Source organism: Siniperca chuatsi, linkage group LG23 (assembly GCF_020085105.1).
Source record: "Siniperca chuatsi isolate FFG_IHB_CAS linkage group LG23, ASM2008510v1, whole genome shotgun sequence".
NCBI lineage: Eukaryota > Metazoa > Chordata > Actinopteri > Centrarchiformes > Sinipercidae > Siniperca > Siniperca chuatsi.
Genome location: NC_058064.1, coordinates 12,290,828 through 12,307,474, shown reverse-complemented (window position 1 = coordinate 12,307,474; position 16,647 = coordinate 12,290,828). Strand labels below are relative to the sequence as shown.

Sequence of the window (16,647 nt, the reverse complement as noted above, 5' to 3'; positions counted from 1 at the left end):
TCTGTGTGCACACTGCCGCTTGTTACTCGGTTGGACACATTAACAGCATAATGGCAGACTGCTAACTGCATTCATATGCACTCATCTACAGGTATACGCATGCACGTGCGCACGCACACACACACACACACGATTTGATATTTTAACAAGTTAATTATGTTGTCAGATACATATGCATGCATGCACATACTAAAATACATCCATCTTCCACACACACATACACACAAAACTAGTGAATGCACAAAGGGAAACAACAAGAATTGATATTCACTGACTCAGAGTCCAGTACATTACATGCATGCTAATGCAGCAACCAATGAGTCATACGATGACTTTGTTAAAGTGACAACACAACTCAAAACATCACTCAGGTGAATCTTTGTCACTAGAAGTCTGATTTTGTTGTATGGCATGTCTCATAAAAAAAGATGGAGGTAGATCGAAGAAGGGATCAAGAGAAACTTTTTGTAGTTGTTTATGTGCTTGTGTGTGCATGTAAAGACTTGAGAGTCAGTTTATGTCAGCTGGATTGGAAGACACGGGGTATTGAGAAATTGTATTGCTTCCTCTCAGCGGGTGTGTGCATGTGTGAGCGTTAGTGCGTTCTTCCCTTAAAATAAAATGATACCACTTCCCACGAGACCATACGGTACAGATAATGAGTCCTCCACCTCTCTTGCCTGTGCTTTCCCCGGCGGGCTGAAACAACGGTTCAAGTTTTCTTTTTAATGGAGTGAGGTTAGCTTTGGGAAACTTTAAAGTGGGGAAATATTGTTTCCTTTTCCCTTAACCTTGTCTTTAAAGGCACAAGCAGATGAATTATTGAACTATAATGCTGCAGCTGTTTTTCAGGCGTACATCTGTTACTCTGTGTGAGCACAATCACCTTATATTTGAGTGCAATTACCTTCAGTTTGACTTGCTAGAGTGAATGACCGTTGTATAAGTATAATGACTTTCTCTTTCATTAGAATTTGTTTTGACTTTTTTGAGTGCAAGCACCTGCTAACTAACTGTACCTTTGATTTGATTTCTCCATGATCTTTAGCAAAACTCAGTTAATGGTTTCCTACAATTGCTCTCCATTTACTTCAGTGTGTCCCACACATAGACTATACTTGGGCAAGCCTACCAGGTATATTAACGGCTGCGTATAGTATCCCGTGCAGTCTACTGACAATCGCACATGTTCTGCAGAGAAACACAGAGAGGGAGAGAATCTCCTGTTTAATGTAAGCTGTAGTTTTGAAAAAGCTAGGGGGGGGGGTAACGGGAAAAGCAAGGTGAGCAGATCATCCCAAGATTACAGCTATCTCCCCCCTGCCACAGTTAGTCAATTTTTGTCATTTGTATTCAGATCCCTCCTATATTAACAGCACAGCTACTATTTATACTAGCCACTATCTATTTGACTGTGTTAACCTGTTGGTGGGCCTGCCTGAACAGCAATTTAGTGATGCTTGGGAGCACAAGAAATAGATGAGGGTAATGTCTCGCCATCTGCTGCACTGTTGTTTCAACCCTGCAACAATTGTTGAAATGTCAGAATACATTTGTGCTTTTTCTTGCTTCGTGGAAACCCAGGGACTGCTGTGGCAACCAGCTGTTCTATTCTCAAAATTAGAACCACTTTATTCAGCAGTACAGTAAACAATCAGGAATTTCATCATATCACCACTGTTGCAGAGAAATTTTAATGACACGGGAAAAAAGCAGCTAATCTCATGTATGATACAAGAAAAGGGGGAATCACATTTTACAGGGACTGTGTACTCTGTAAATGTTTATGTGTAGAGGTGGAAATCATGATCACCTGTACATCTAATGGTTTTTTATTTGACTGTTTGCAAAGCCCTGCCTCCCTTGGTTACTGTTGTTGGTACTGTACACCTGTCAAGCTTTCCGTCCAAACACAGGACATACAGTTTACAATGATAACGGTAGAAGAGTTACCAGAGACAGTAAGTTTTGCAGTAATTTTTGAAACAATGGGTCTTCAACTTCACACAGACATAAACAAAAGCAGGCTTATTGTTTCCGGATTTTGTTGGCTGAAATAACTGTAGCTAGCACATTTTTATCAGCTGTAGTTAGCTAGCATAAGCTAATACCAATGCTAAAACTCTGTGTGTGGGTTGTAAACTTCATCACCATCTGACTTTTTAATGTTTCCAGCTTATTTGTTGTAAAACAAGAACCCTGTAAAAGGGTCTTAAATATGAACACGATGGCTACATACATGATATAATACTAAAAGACTGAGGTTAAAGCGAGTGTGTAAACTTCTCCAAACCAAATAAAGAGCAAGACAAAGCTGTCATTACTCTAAACTCTGATACTCTGTACTAGCATCTTGGCTCCCACAGGATGGAGGTTCCAGACAGTACTGAACAGTTATTTCTGTAACCCCACTAAATAAAGTAGGCTAGTTAGTTTGGAAATAATGCTAGGTTACTACTGCAGGTAGTGAGCTTGATTGCTGGGCAAGCTAACATTTGCATCTTATGTTATTACTCTTATTAGAGCCCCATACACACTTCTTCGGCATGTGGAGAAACCCAAAGCTCGACAGGCCTGTCATGCCTAGATATGGCAGCTAAGCTATGATTGGACAATTGCTGCTTGGGGGAGTGAAACGTCAATTAAAATAGCCCTGCGATAAATTCTCCAACAGATCAAAACTCAAAGAATTGCCAGTGAGTAATCGTGACCCTTTACTCACCTAAATGTCGGTACAACACCCCTCATGGATCTGTAGATTTACGTCTGGCCTTTAACACAATAAGCTCTCACAGCACTCAAACTCTACAAGACAAGTGCTAGACATAGACTTCGACCCCTGAATCTGTCACTATATCAATGTCTTTTTCTGCAACAGACAACAAAGGCTAAGGCTTAATGACTTTACATCCTGCCCTCTAACCCACAGTACAGGGACCCTCCAAGGATGTGCCCTTTCACCCATGTTTTTTCTCCCTCTACACAAACCTTTCACAACCAACAATGGCTCTGTCATCTACAGGTACACAGACAACACAAACATCATAAGCCCCACCTCTAACAGTGATGAAATACAGTATTGTTAGCAGGTAAATTGGGCAGTTAATAATCTCCTGCGTAACAGAAAAACCCAACCCAACTCTAGGTCACATCCCCAGACTTGCATACTGATCTTTGGCGAGCTCATATCCATCACTGAATCGTTAAAATTTCTATGCATTCATATTAAATACAAATCAAGACAACACCTCATCAGCAAAAAATCCCTCTAAACTCTTGGAACCATGATCTGCCCAAGCTGCACTGGAGCCAACTCAGACAGCTTGACTGTGTAGTCATTCTGAATCTGACAATTAATAATGTTAAATTTCTATTGAAATTGTGTCAGAAAGGTATTGATTCAACTCTATGGTAATTTGTGAGACCATATTTTGTAGTGTTATTATTTAGGCCAGGCGTAAGCTTTTAGTCCAGGACTAATCTTTCATACTACTGGACCCATCAGCCTAATATTATAGTGGTCTCCTGGGTGAAAGTCCTGTGTTTGTTTAAATCCATCTATCTACCCTGCCCTTGTGCTTTGTTACTGTTTATACTGGGTCACCATTTTCTCTATGACAGTCGAGTGTAAAATGACACACCATCTCTGCACAATATAAGTCAGTACAGACTAAATGGCGTGAAATTACCTGCGAAAAAGAAAAAAAAAGGGTTGTGATAAAATGCGAAATAACTTAAGAAATTCCATTTGGTGATACCAGGCCAGGTGGAGATCTGCACTCTAGTTGTATAGTGCACTCTTCTAGTTATATAATATAATCCAGTCCAATACAAGTGTGTGCATTATTGCTCAGCTTTTAATTATTTTTTATTTATTTATTTGCACATTAGTCTGCAAAACACTCTCACATCTTTTATGTCTGGGTGCTGAGTCCAAAATGTAGATATTTTCTTTTTCATAAGGCACGTAACAAACCAGTGAATCAGTTTTATTTTGATCTTATATTTAGATTTGAATCCCCTTTTATTAGTTGATTGCCTTTTGTGACGTGCCTTTTGCTGCTATTATATTTATGCATGATTTAATTCTTTGATTGTTTAATGTGCAACATTTATTTGCACATTAAACATGGTAAAAAAAAAACAACTGATGGAGAAATAGGAAACAAAAGACTTCTATAATACATCTCCTTAATCTGATGTCATTTTCAGGGAAGCAATATAAACAACCTCCCTCCCCTGTTTATCCAAAAGAAAGAGGTCCTGTAGAGGCAGCCTTAAGCAGCAAAACAAGGAAAGAATACTTAGGACATGGTCCTCATCCACACCCATTCAAACCGCATATTGTTTGTGGGTTAACCACATCTTTATTTACTTTATTTTTATTTGTCAGACGAGTCACGATATAACTGTCGATATTGATATGAATTATACAAATCCGTTAACAATTTGTGTGTGTGCAGTACATCTCTTCTCACGTTGAAAGACCCGATGGTACAGTTATGATATCAGCACAGGTGTTGAAGGTTTTCAATGATACACACTTACATACACGCACCCTCTGACGCAGATACATAATGTAATATGCAAAACATGACCGATTTGAAGTGGTCTCTTGTTGAGCGGATGATGGGTCTCTTGTGAGGGGTCAACAAGTGCTTATAGAGAAATAAATTGAAACACACACATGCACACATACGCACACCGTGACAATTGAGGAGCACTGAGGAGTCCCAGCTCCCACACAATTAAAAAAAACACACACACTTTGCAGTCACGACAATAGCTGTGCGTGCTTGAGCCATGCGTGGGCACGCATTCATTTTGTCTGCCCCTGGGGAAAATTGTCATCCATGTGCTCAAACTCTTAACCAGATCTTATTCCGTAACCAGAACGTGCACACTCAAATGTTTTTTAAAGACTTTCTAGTCTCTAATTTGCTGCTAAATTGTTTTTCATTAAAAAGATTTAAAATGCTTTCCATTCAGGTCTGCTGGCATATTGCATGATGTATGAGGCTCATTTACAAGTGTAACAATGGGAATATATGTCTAATGGGTTTGATGCTGGGGAATACCTGTTTGAAACTCTGCTTGCTTGCTCTGACTCCTAATTCTGTGACACTGGCAGGTGTGTATACTGTATTTTTCTCAATGTGTGTGTCTGTCCTCTGCCTATATTTGTGAATTTAAAAAGAGCAAGACCGAACTGTATGTAAGTTTAGCTCTGTGTGTTTGGAGGAATTCTTGACATTTGCGTCTACAGTCACACAGTGGGACGCAGGAATGCATACAAGAACACTGAGTATGAATGCTGGCAGGTGTCAAGCGCTCATGTTGGCACACGCACTTGCCCGCCTCACACACACACACACATACACACACACACACACACACACACACACACACACACACACACACACACAACGCTATCATGCATAAAGCTCACAATGAAGCACTGTTGGATAGCACTTTTGTGTAACGGCAGGGAGAGACAAAACAGAAAGGAGAAGCTGCAGGTGGCTGGCTTGGATCAAGTAGTCTGGTGCCTTCCTTCTGTGTGTGTGTGTGTGTGTGTGTGTGTGTCTCACACATGAGACTTAGGTTGCTGAAGTGATACAGCTGCTGGAGGAATGTATTTATTCTTATTTAAAACTCAGGGAGACCCTACAGGTACTCCAGGCCTGATATGTTTTTTGGAGAGGTGGTGGGAGAGAAAAGTGGGAGCTGAAGAGATAAGGATAGAGAAAGAGACAGTAAAAAATTGAGTAATAGCATCAGAAATTAATCTAAGGCTATAAAAGTTTTAAGGCTAAAAAATGTATTTATTTGTTCAGTCCCTGGTTAAAATCAGTCATGCAGTAGTCTGTTTGCATGCATGAAGAGTTGTAATCATGATGGTTGTTTCCCTCTATTCCATCACAGAAGTTTGCTAAAAATTTTAATTTGATTTGATTATAAATAGACAGCTACTAAGGCAGTGACTACCTCATACTGATTTCATTGCCTGGAGTAATAATAGATGCCAGATAATGAGCAAAATAAGGAGGCTTTCTTTTTAACTGCCATAAATAACAAGAGTATTAATCCACGTGCTTGAGGTGTTTGTTCCTCTATTGATGTCACTTTGCTGGACTAAACATGTCACAAGGTTTTGCAGGAAGTTAGGCATCTCACTTATACAACTTTATTTTCTAAATGTTTCTGTCTGTAATTGTCAGATTTTAAAGATTCGTTAAAAGCCTCAGTTTGTCACGATTTTTTCCTGTCAAAATGTCCAAAATGAAAACACTCATTGCTGCTTTACATGTCAAAATGTCCACGCTGAATAGTGTTCATTAAAGATAAGAGAAAGATAAAAGTAATTTCCATAATGACTGCTGGTTGTGTGTGTAAGTAGGTGACTTGTGTCCTTCAGTATTTGTTGTGTATCATTACTGGATTTGTATTTAGGACATTCAAAGGCAAGTGAGGACAGATGGCTGTTTGTTGTGTGTGTTACTGTTTGTGTTGGTTCCTAACTGTGTGTTATAGGGCAGTAGAGGTGTGTGTGTGTGTGTTAGTGTGAGAGAGAAAGTGATAATGTATTGACAGAGATATATTAAAGGATGTAGCTTCAGGACCCTGGCCTCCGGCCCCCTGGCCATCCTCACCTCTCTGATATTGGCAGTAGGTATGTGTATGTGTGTGTATAAGTGTATGTGTTTGTATGTGTGTGTGTGTGTGTGTGTGTGTTTGCATGGACACAGATGTTACCCCAGTGTGTCGTGTGTCTGCTCATGCCTCAAAAGCGCAGACATCATTTCACCAAAATTGGCAGTGTGTGTTTGTGTGTGTCCATTTATATGAGTGTATGCGTAACCGTACCGATATTGGCACCACCTCAATCACCTGTCATACCCTGACCTCCAGCCAACCCCCTGACCTTCTCCCAGCAGCAGGTGCAGATTCATCGCTACAATTGTAAATCTTTTCGACCTAAGTGCAGCCTTTAATAAGGTTCCTCTTGAAATTTAAATTGACTGAGGCTGTGGGTTGGTATTACAGCTCCTGCCTCTCTAGCAGAGCTTTTTGTGTCACCATGGTTAATTCATTGTCACCCTGAGCATGTAATACCTGCGGGGGTATAAAGGGTTGTATTTTAGGTTCCATCCTGTATTTTCTATGTTCATGTTCCCACTTGGTAACACTGAACAGAATGTCTGACTTAGTAATTTAAGTATGTGTTAAATGGGCATCACCTACCTGAACTAGCTTGACACCATCCATGAGTCCCTGGCAGATATAAGGAGTTTAGCTATGCAGTACATTTCTACAGCTTAATGGTAAAATTATTTAAAAATGAACTTCATTTCAAAAATAACCAAATCTTTCGTAAACCAGTGGCCAGAATCGGGAGGGTTTGTTGACAGCAAACCAAGTTTAGATGGACAGGTTCAAAGCTGAAGAAGCTCTACAATCAGTCAATATCCTCAATCTAGTGACTTGTGATCCAAGCCTTCATCTTGTCTCTGCTTGTGTGCTGCAAGTCATTCTCAAGTCAGCCTCATGCCTCCACATACCACAGTTTTAACCAGGTGCTAGTTTCACATAAAGGCCACATTAAACTAATTATTGGTTTTCCACTCTGTAATTTAACCTGTAATTACCACAAATTTAAAAAAATATTACAGTACATTTTCTATAACGAATGCTGAGTATTTGACAATGTCAGACAACAGGTCTGGTTTGATTTGATTTATTTATGGATCTACAAAACACAGCAATCCAAAATTTAACATGTAATAGTGAGACATTTTTCCAACACGGAAATAGGAAATTAGCTTACAAAGTTTGGTGTCTTATTAGAACTTTATATTTACATTGTTGCTATGCAAAGAGTGATTATATAAGTGTTGATATTTTTCATCTTTTTTTCATCTCATCTATTTCCTGAGTTATTAATCTATTCCTGTGATATTCTTCTGTGCTCTGTTATGGCTTTGAAATACCCCCTGCAGAGATGATGAATCAGTTTTTCCTGCATTACACACCATATGTTTAGAGCCTTGAAAATAATACATGTTTATATTGGTACATATTGAGCCACTTTTAGCCATGCTACTGGCGTGGCTCTAGGAAAGCAATGTCTGTTGGTCGGTCCACCACTTCAGACTGAAAAATATCAAGAACATTGTTCATGATCCCCAAAGGATCAAGTCTACTGACTTTGGTAATTCCCTCACCTTTCCTCTAACACCACCTTTTTGTTTTTTAGTGAAATGTCTCTATAACTACTGGATGTATTTCCATGAAATTTAGTACATACATTCATAGTGGCAAGAGGATGAATCCTAATGACTTTAGTGACTTTAAGCCATTATCAGGTCAGAATGGTAGGTTTGGGATCAAATACCTGCAAAACCAATGACATTCCCATCAGCTTTAGCTGTACTTTGTGTTTAGTTCTAATTAGCAAATGTTAGCATGTGAACATGCTGAACATTATACCTGCTAAACATCAGCATGTTAGGATTGTCATTGTGAGCATGCTAGCATGCTGATGTTAACATTTAGCTTAAAGCACTACTCTGTTTAAGTACAACCTCACAGAGCTGCTAGCATGGATGTCTTAATCCTGTTCTGAATACACATCCCATTGCAAAACACACAGAAAAAGAGCTGATCAAAATACTGTTCATGTTTGCCTCTTAAATGTGAACACCTGAGACCCATATACAGGCAGATAACAGCTAAGCTAACAGTAATATTAACTGCTAATTATTGATGCTAAATGCTGTATGATGCATGTTCAGCTGGCAGAGTGCTGCTGCAAAGCCAATAGCTTTCTGAAACAATGCAGGCAGTAGTCTTGCTGAGTGAGTTACATGGCTTCAGTGGAGGGGGATTATTACCACTAGACGAACACCTTCTCTGCTACAATCTGCATAGGGCTGCTGAAAAACTCCAGGGACTTAATGGCACTGGGCCAGTAATTCAGTGCCTTGCGCATACTTAGAACTCCCAGATAACTCGATGTCTATGGAAGCTAAGAACCACTGATTCAATTCTTGTCATCTATTGAAGGTTTACATTTTTGTGACTTTGACACATCTGGATGTAGATTCATCTATTTGCTTGATGGCACCACCAAGATTGCATACAGGAGAAATGTGGACATGAAGGGGTTAAATGGAGACTCAGTACGCATTTTAAAACAGACCTGTATGCTTGTCTTGTTCTGTCATTGTATCTTAGTTTCTTCTTTGTAATTCTTTTCCTCTTTTTCTCTTTCTTCACTCTTGCCTATATTAATCTCATCTGTGTCACTTCTGTTCATTTGTATTCTGCATAATAGTCTCTTTTCCATTCCCTTTTGTTTTCCATCTGCTATCAGTGTCATCTCTCTTTCTTTTCTTAACCTCTTGGCTTTTTAAACACCTCTCATTTCACTTCTCTTGCTTTCTGTTCATCTCAGATCTTTCTTGTGCCTTTTTCTAGGAATCTGCATTGCTTTGCCTCCCGTCTCTATTTGTTGTTTCCCATCAATTATCTCAGTTTCCTTCATTTGTCTTCTTTCTGTCTTCCTCTCCTCTGCCTCCTTCTCTTCTCCCATAGTTTTTCGCTCACCCTTACTCTTTCATTTCTCTTTTTCTTCCCCTCCCTCCTCTTTAGTCTCTTGTGCCTCTGCATTCCCTCTAATCATTTCTCTCTCTTCTTTCCCTCTCATTGTTTCCCACATCTCTTCTTCGTTCGCTTTGCTCCCATTAAATGTTTCTGTGTCATCTTTTCTCTCTCCCTGCCTCTTGCTCATTGCCCCCCTCGTATGCTGTCTTGTCTGTTGCTTCTCTTCTCTTAGCCTTTTCTTTGTCTTTGTGTTCTCGTGAAGTAGCTTCTTTTTACCTACTTTCCCCTCACTATCTTTCTTTCATCTTGTCTACCTGTTTTTGTTTGCTTGTCAACAAACAAATTACAGGCTACTATTTTGTTCTGAATGTCCTGTGATGTGGGGAGCATTCACAGGGTAAAACTGAAGTGCGATATAAGGAGTTGATATTTTTTTCTTTGTCTCTGTATGCTTTTGAAAGTTGCCTTTTTTGTGCTTTCCTGCACTAAATGCAAGTTTTAGATCAATATGACATTGGTAGGCTTGGTAGGTAGTTTTTATTTTCAAATTAAACTTCTTAAACCTCCCTGACCTGGTGGTGAGTCAGTCATTATAAATGCAAATGATGTGCTGCCAAACATTGTTCAAACCCACATAACTTTATTTCAAATTCTAGTCTAAAAGTTTCCAAAGACACCAAATATGAATTTTGGGGAAATGTGTATAAAATGATGCTCAGGAAATCATGGAATATTTCCATTTGATGAAATAATTCAATCATAAAAAAGTCTAGGGTTTCAGTGTTTCAATCTTTATAAATATTATATAGCTTCAATGAAGAGTTGGAAAAAATGTTTTAAGAACATGATACTGTCACATGATACTGTGGAAAAAGATGTTTTTCCACAGTAACTGTGTGCCAATGCTTTTTTTAGTATGAAAGTTTGACTAAATACACAGGAAGAGATAACTATTGTTACTTCTTACTGGGTAAGAAGTATTTCTATTGTAATTTAGTTCATTTGTTATTGTAATTAGTTAATCTGGTAGTTGCGTATAGTAAACTGCTAAAAAAAAACAGCAAAATTGGAGCAAATGTGAAACAAGAAGGATGGGAGGATAGACACAGAGGCAAAGGGCCAAACAGTGTGGAGAAAAAGAGACAGATGGACCCAGACAGACACAACGGGTTTAGACAGAGTGAAAGACACCCAGCTCTCAGCCCCGACAGTCTTCATCCTGGTAAATTAACTTGGTGAGGTCCCACTGTGCCAGTCCTCTCCTCATTAGACACAGACCACGGCTGGCTGTTAGAGGACTGAGTCAAATTTTGGGGAAAGTAAACACCTCTCAAGGTTGACTCAAAACCAGGGCTCCACGCAGCCAGATCAATTTACAGTATGTGTGCCTTCCTTCTCTCGGTTTCCATGCTCTGATATCTCAGTCAAAAATAGTTTCCAGCTCAATCTGGAAAAAGATATTCTTGCCCAAGCTTTGTTACTATGGCTACAAAACTAATACAAATTCAGATATTTTATAATTTGTCCCTACACAAAAGTTTAATGTAGAAAAAGGTAGACTAATTTAAAATAGGTTAAACATAAGTGAATTTAATGCTCATTCAGCTTGCGTCTACAGGTATGTGTGTGTGTTAGTGTACATTTAAACATGTTTGTGAGTTTAATTAATCTAATCACCATCATCAACCCTGATCAGCCGCTGTACATCTTACTCACAGTTACCCTGTTATTGTAACTGTGTGTGTGTGTGTGTGTGTGTGTGTGTGCGCACGCAAATTCTACAACATATCCAGTCCTCTCTCTGACACAGTTTTTGTGTTTGATTGTGGGTGTGTGTAACAGAGAGGCTGTGTATGTGTGTAATGCAGTGGGGTTAATTAGCTTTAGCCCACTGCCATCTATCAACCTAATGCTCAGACTCTGGCCTGCCGACAGCTCCATTACCGCCAAACACACACACACACACACACACACACACACACACACACACACACACGTCATGATGTGTGCATACACTCATGTTGTTCACACACACTATTATTAATCAATACATACAGATGCATAACTTTGTTTTTCATTTAACAACAAGTTGTTATTAACACATAATCAGCCTCTCAGATAAGGCAGATTAGCATAATGTTGGTCAGGCTATGGTTCAAGGCTAGTTGAGGTCATAGACGCACTTCTTTTAGGTCTTCACATGACAAGAATAATACCACAGTATCTTTTTAAGAGAATGTTTCATCTGGAAGCCTTTATTCTGGCTCAGATATTTTTGATTTCCTTTAGTCTTTCCAAGTGGCATTTCAAAAGGTCATTGTTAGCAGTTCATAGGTTTCTTTCTTTCTTTCTAGCTTGAAAGCAGAGCACAGGTTGGTGACTATATAACATTCCTCACTTTGGAGCAGTTTCACTAGATAGATTTCCAATACTCTTCAGCATCATTTGTTTGCTATTGTTTCCATGTTTTGAATGTGTTCTTCTAGGTTCCTCTGTGAGAATGAGTGGAACTCTAAAGAGTGAATTTCCTCAATTGTGGTCCTCAGCAGGAAAGACACTCACAAAAAGTCACTGTCCCGGATCATTAGGTTTGTTAGGGTCCAAATCCGGCTGTTAGTTATCTGTTCAGCTCCCCAGTGGGATTCGGCCTGATCTATAGTGAGGGATGAAACCGTTCCCCACTGTCGCCAAAGCCATTAAGGAATAGACGGGGCAGACCTGGCTGTCTATAGGCGGCAGGAGTTCTAGGATAGTGGTTTATACTGGTTTCACTCCCCCCGAGTTCAGACAATATTGGATGTCACTGAATCTGTATGTAGCTCTCTCTCTCCCATACTGCTTTCGCTTCTCTCTGCTTTTCCTCCTCTTACTCAGTAATGACTCGGAAAATATGACAAGAGTTCACTCGGAAGATACTGGTGAGAAACACGAGTGGCTATTAAGAGCACTGTTAAAAAGAAGTTTCTGTCAAAATTTTTTTTTTTCCACCACGAAAAATGAGACATCATCAGCCTGTGCATTGATTGTTGTCATGGAGGGAAAACACATTAGTTTGTGCTGTTTCAATAGTCTTTGCTTGGAGGTGAATACAGTTCAATTAAGAATTAATCTGTTATTTTATGGCCAAGGGAAGTCTGTTCTCTGTTTTCGTTGTGATCAATTCCCTACTTAAGCAAAAGAACAAAGAATTAATATCTTTGCAAGATTGGCCAAATTGCTTTTCAATGGCAGCCACACTACATGAAATACATTAGCTTGCGTTTGTTGTTTGCTAGAGAAGACTTCAGGCTTCTAATGAGGTTTAGTGAAAAAGTCCAGGAACTAGTGTTGGTTCAGAGGCCTTCTGACTCTGCTAAGAATACTGCAAGAAGGTGAACAAAGCAGTGCTATAAGCCTTTAACTTTTCATGCACAGTAGAATTTTGGTAATCCGGAGAGTCTTGGGAACAGACGACCAAAGATTCAGCATGTCTTAATTATTGAGCGACACTGAAAGACACTGAGATACTGTGCTGTGTATATGTTTTAAAAGTCCATGTACAGTTTAGTTTGTTTGAAATCTCACATGTAAATGTATGTACAACAAAGGTCTCCAACAATTTGTTTAGTATACAGTTGTAAAATGCGTCTCGACTGAACACTTTGCACTTCCAAAAATTGTAGGAAATTTTGGCAATCCAATAGTTGTTAAGACATTTCACTCAAAACCACAGATGCCATCCTGATGGTGGCGCTAGAGGAAATGTCAGGGGATCGCCAAAGTCATTAGGATTCATCCTCTGGTTAACATGAATGTACAAAAAATCATGGCAGTTAATCCCACAATTGTTGAGATATTTCAGTCTGGACCAAAGTGGTGGACCGATCGACTTTGCCATCCCTAGAGCAATGCTGCTAGCATGGCTTAAAAAAAGATCGAATGAGATTTGATTAAGGATGGTTAGTGTGACGTGCAAACTGACTGACGATTGTGTTGCCAGGAACTAAAACAATACCATACCCCACTGATAGGTGTGTGTGACAGCGACAAAATGTTTCTAGTGCTAATTGAAACTGCACATTCATCAGCACACACATACTCTTTCCCTTTTCATCATACATGCTTGCAATTCCCCGCCTCACACACACACACACACACACACACACACACACACACACACACACACACACACACACACACACACACACATTCATTAGAGCAAATGGAATTAGGGGGCTTGGAGGCATAATCTTCTTCCCTAGTGATGTGGAGGGACCAAGCCGTTAATTTCCCGCCTCTAAATACAACTCAAAAACGACTTGCTTTGAAAAAGGCTGGAGTCTGTCGCTACTCACAGCACATGAATGATTTACAGCACTCAAATGTCACATGCTATTAGACGTGCTCAGTCTAAGCAGGTTTCTGTGCCTATACATGTCTGTCTGGAGGATCTATGGTTATGTAAATATAGAAATATCTGCAGAAATATTCATTTTTAGAAAGCACAGGTGTGGTTGTGGAAGACAGTATTGGGTCTGTGCCTGCAGCAGACAATATTGGATGTCACTGAAGCTGAATGTAGCTCTCTCTCTCCCCCATACTGTTTTCGCTTCTCTCTGCTTTTCCTCCTCTTACTCAGTAATGACTCGGGAAATATGACAAGAGGCTGACTGTGCGGTGTGTGTTTTTGTCTGCATATGTCTTAGTTTCCAAGCTGTAAAAAGAAATAACAAAAGATCAAAGTACCAGGTTTGCCCAGGTCACAGGATTACTTTCCCATTGCTGTTGTAAACAGACAAATATCTCATATTCCCACAGCCATGCATTCATTTCTCTTTGAAATGGATATCCACCTATTTAAATGCACATAGAGAGTAAAAGGACAAGTGAAACAGAGGAGTCACATACCAGCATGCACACACACACCCCCCCCCACACACAAATACACATTAATACACACGTACATAGGCACATAAATACAGTGCAGAGCCACAAATACCACAAACACATGCACACAAGTTGTTTTACCAAGTGTTTCCCTCTTCTGGCCCAGCTTTGATTTTTTTGTAACTTTCTTTTTATTTGTTTATCTGTATCCTCTATGAATTATACATACACGTCCTGAAGTAATGAAAGTTTCCAATTGTATTCCCCAAGCAGAGAGGACTAATAACAGTGCTCAAGTGTCCTAAATGTGAACTTGCAACAGTTATTAAACAAACAAAACAGAAAAACAAAAGAACAAAATAGTTTTGATCCAAATTTAGATATCCAACTACTATAAAAAAAAACAAGACACTGTCCACTTAGTGGAAGTGAAACATTTTAGCTGTTTGCTCTTTCAATACTCTGCCCGAGGAGGTGAACAAATACTGCTTAGGTTAAGAATGAATTTTTGTTATTGCTTCGGCCCAAGAAAGTAACAATTTTTTTGTATGCAAGCTCCTGAAGCAAGAAAGCCAAGTCTGGACATTCAGGGCTTTTATACACCTGCTTGCCGCAGTGCTTCAGCACCACCAAAGAAGATCCTGCAAAAATTCAGGCTATATCCCTGACCTTTTAAAATGGCAAAGACAAGTGTAGATGCAGGGTTGCAGGGGCTTCAGATGATGCTCAAAGGGAATAAAGACAGTGAGTGATGGGCTTTAGAAACATTCCAGTTACACACACATACACACACACTGTCCATCTTAAATCTCTTTGTGCAGTACCAACAGGTTTTGCTTGTTCAGAAATTGTAGACATTTATATTTGTGTGTGTGAGAGTTTGTGTAAGAGACAGACAGCTGACACACCTTATGTTTTGGTTTAGATTGGCAGTTAAGTCTTACTTCCAATGAATGCCAATGAGACGTCTGTCCAACATCTGTGTGTGTGTGTGTGTGTGTGTGTGTGTGTGTGTGTGTGTGTGTGTGTTGGAAAGTACAGGGTCTTCCCTTGCTGTCTCCCTCTGTTAGGGGAAAAATCAATCTGCCCGTCAGCCATCTAACACCTCCTGCCTGTTAAGCTACCTACCACTAGCAATACCTGTGTGTGTGTGTGTGTGTGTGCATGCGTGTGTGTGTGTCTCCTGTCATTCTGTCAACCTCTGTCTCTCCATCCTCCCATCTGCCTGTTGTGCTTTTTGTCTGTCTGTCCTCCTGTCTGGTCCCTACTGTCTCTTTGCCGGTCTTCCTGCGTCAAACCTTCTTCTCGCTACACTTCATCTGTCGGCCATGACACCAACGTTGAAAAATGACTTTGTACCACAGGCTTCCCTTTTTGTTACCTCTCTATCTCACATTCTGATTCCCAATTATTTACCACTTTTGCGTCTCTCCCCCATACCTGTTCACTCTCAAATCGTTTTTTGACATTCGTGATGACAACTTCTCACATCCCAGAGAACTGTTAAACACAGCTATCTCATGGGAAGCGTTTATAACACTTTCCTACATATAAGTAGGAAAAATATGCATGAAGGTGTAAAACAGTTGAGAATTATCACAGCCGGACTCACCTTTTATATTTAGATAAAAGATATTTTTCTGCTACAGGGCGAAGAAATTGATTGTGGCGATGAATATTAAATGAAATTGAACGATTCATTTAGAAAACACATAGTCCTCCTACCATACACATTTCAGTCTGCAGACTGTAAAACAATTAACAGAAAAGTGACAGTTTTACACTATTTTGCCTCACAATCGTGCCAAACATTTAATCAACAAGCTGCATTTTAGCGCTGCTCCTCCCCTCTTTCATCCTTTCCTCAATGTCTTCTTTTGTCTCTCCCCTTTTCTTGTCCAGATCCCCCAGATCAGCTACGCCTCCACGGCCCCAGAACTGAGTGACAACACTCGCTATGACTTCTTCTCCCGCGTGGTACCGCCGGACTCCTACCAGGCCCAGGCCATGATGGACATTGTCACAGCGATGGAGTGGAACTACGTGTCCACACTAGCCTCAGAGGGCAACTACGGAGAGAGCGGCGTCGAGGCCTTCGTCCAAATCTCCAGAGAAACTGGTAGGAGCTCTGCCTTTTCTTTTATTTCATTCATTGAGATCCAGTATGTGGACATT

General features: G+C 39.9%; 1 protein-coding gene across 18 annotated transcripts in view; it reads left to right on the top strand.

The window, feature by feature from the left end:
- Positions 1-16,647, top strand: part of grm8a (glutamate receptor, metabotropic 8a) — a 308,026-nt gene that overhangs the window by 75,520 nt on the left and 215,859 nt on the right. For all 18 annotated transcript variants that reach the window (XR_006376766.1, XR_006376765.1, XR_006376772.1 and 15 more), the window contains one exon: positions 16,375-16,591. Coding sequence is in view for 10 of the 18 variants with exons in the window: in XM_044185504.1 (XP_044041439.1) it covers positions 16,375-16,591 (217 nt within the window). In the remaining 8 variants the exon portion in view is untranslated. The remainder of the gene's footprint in view (positions 1-16,374; positions 16,592-16,647) is intronic.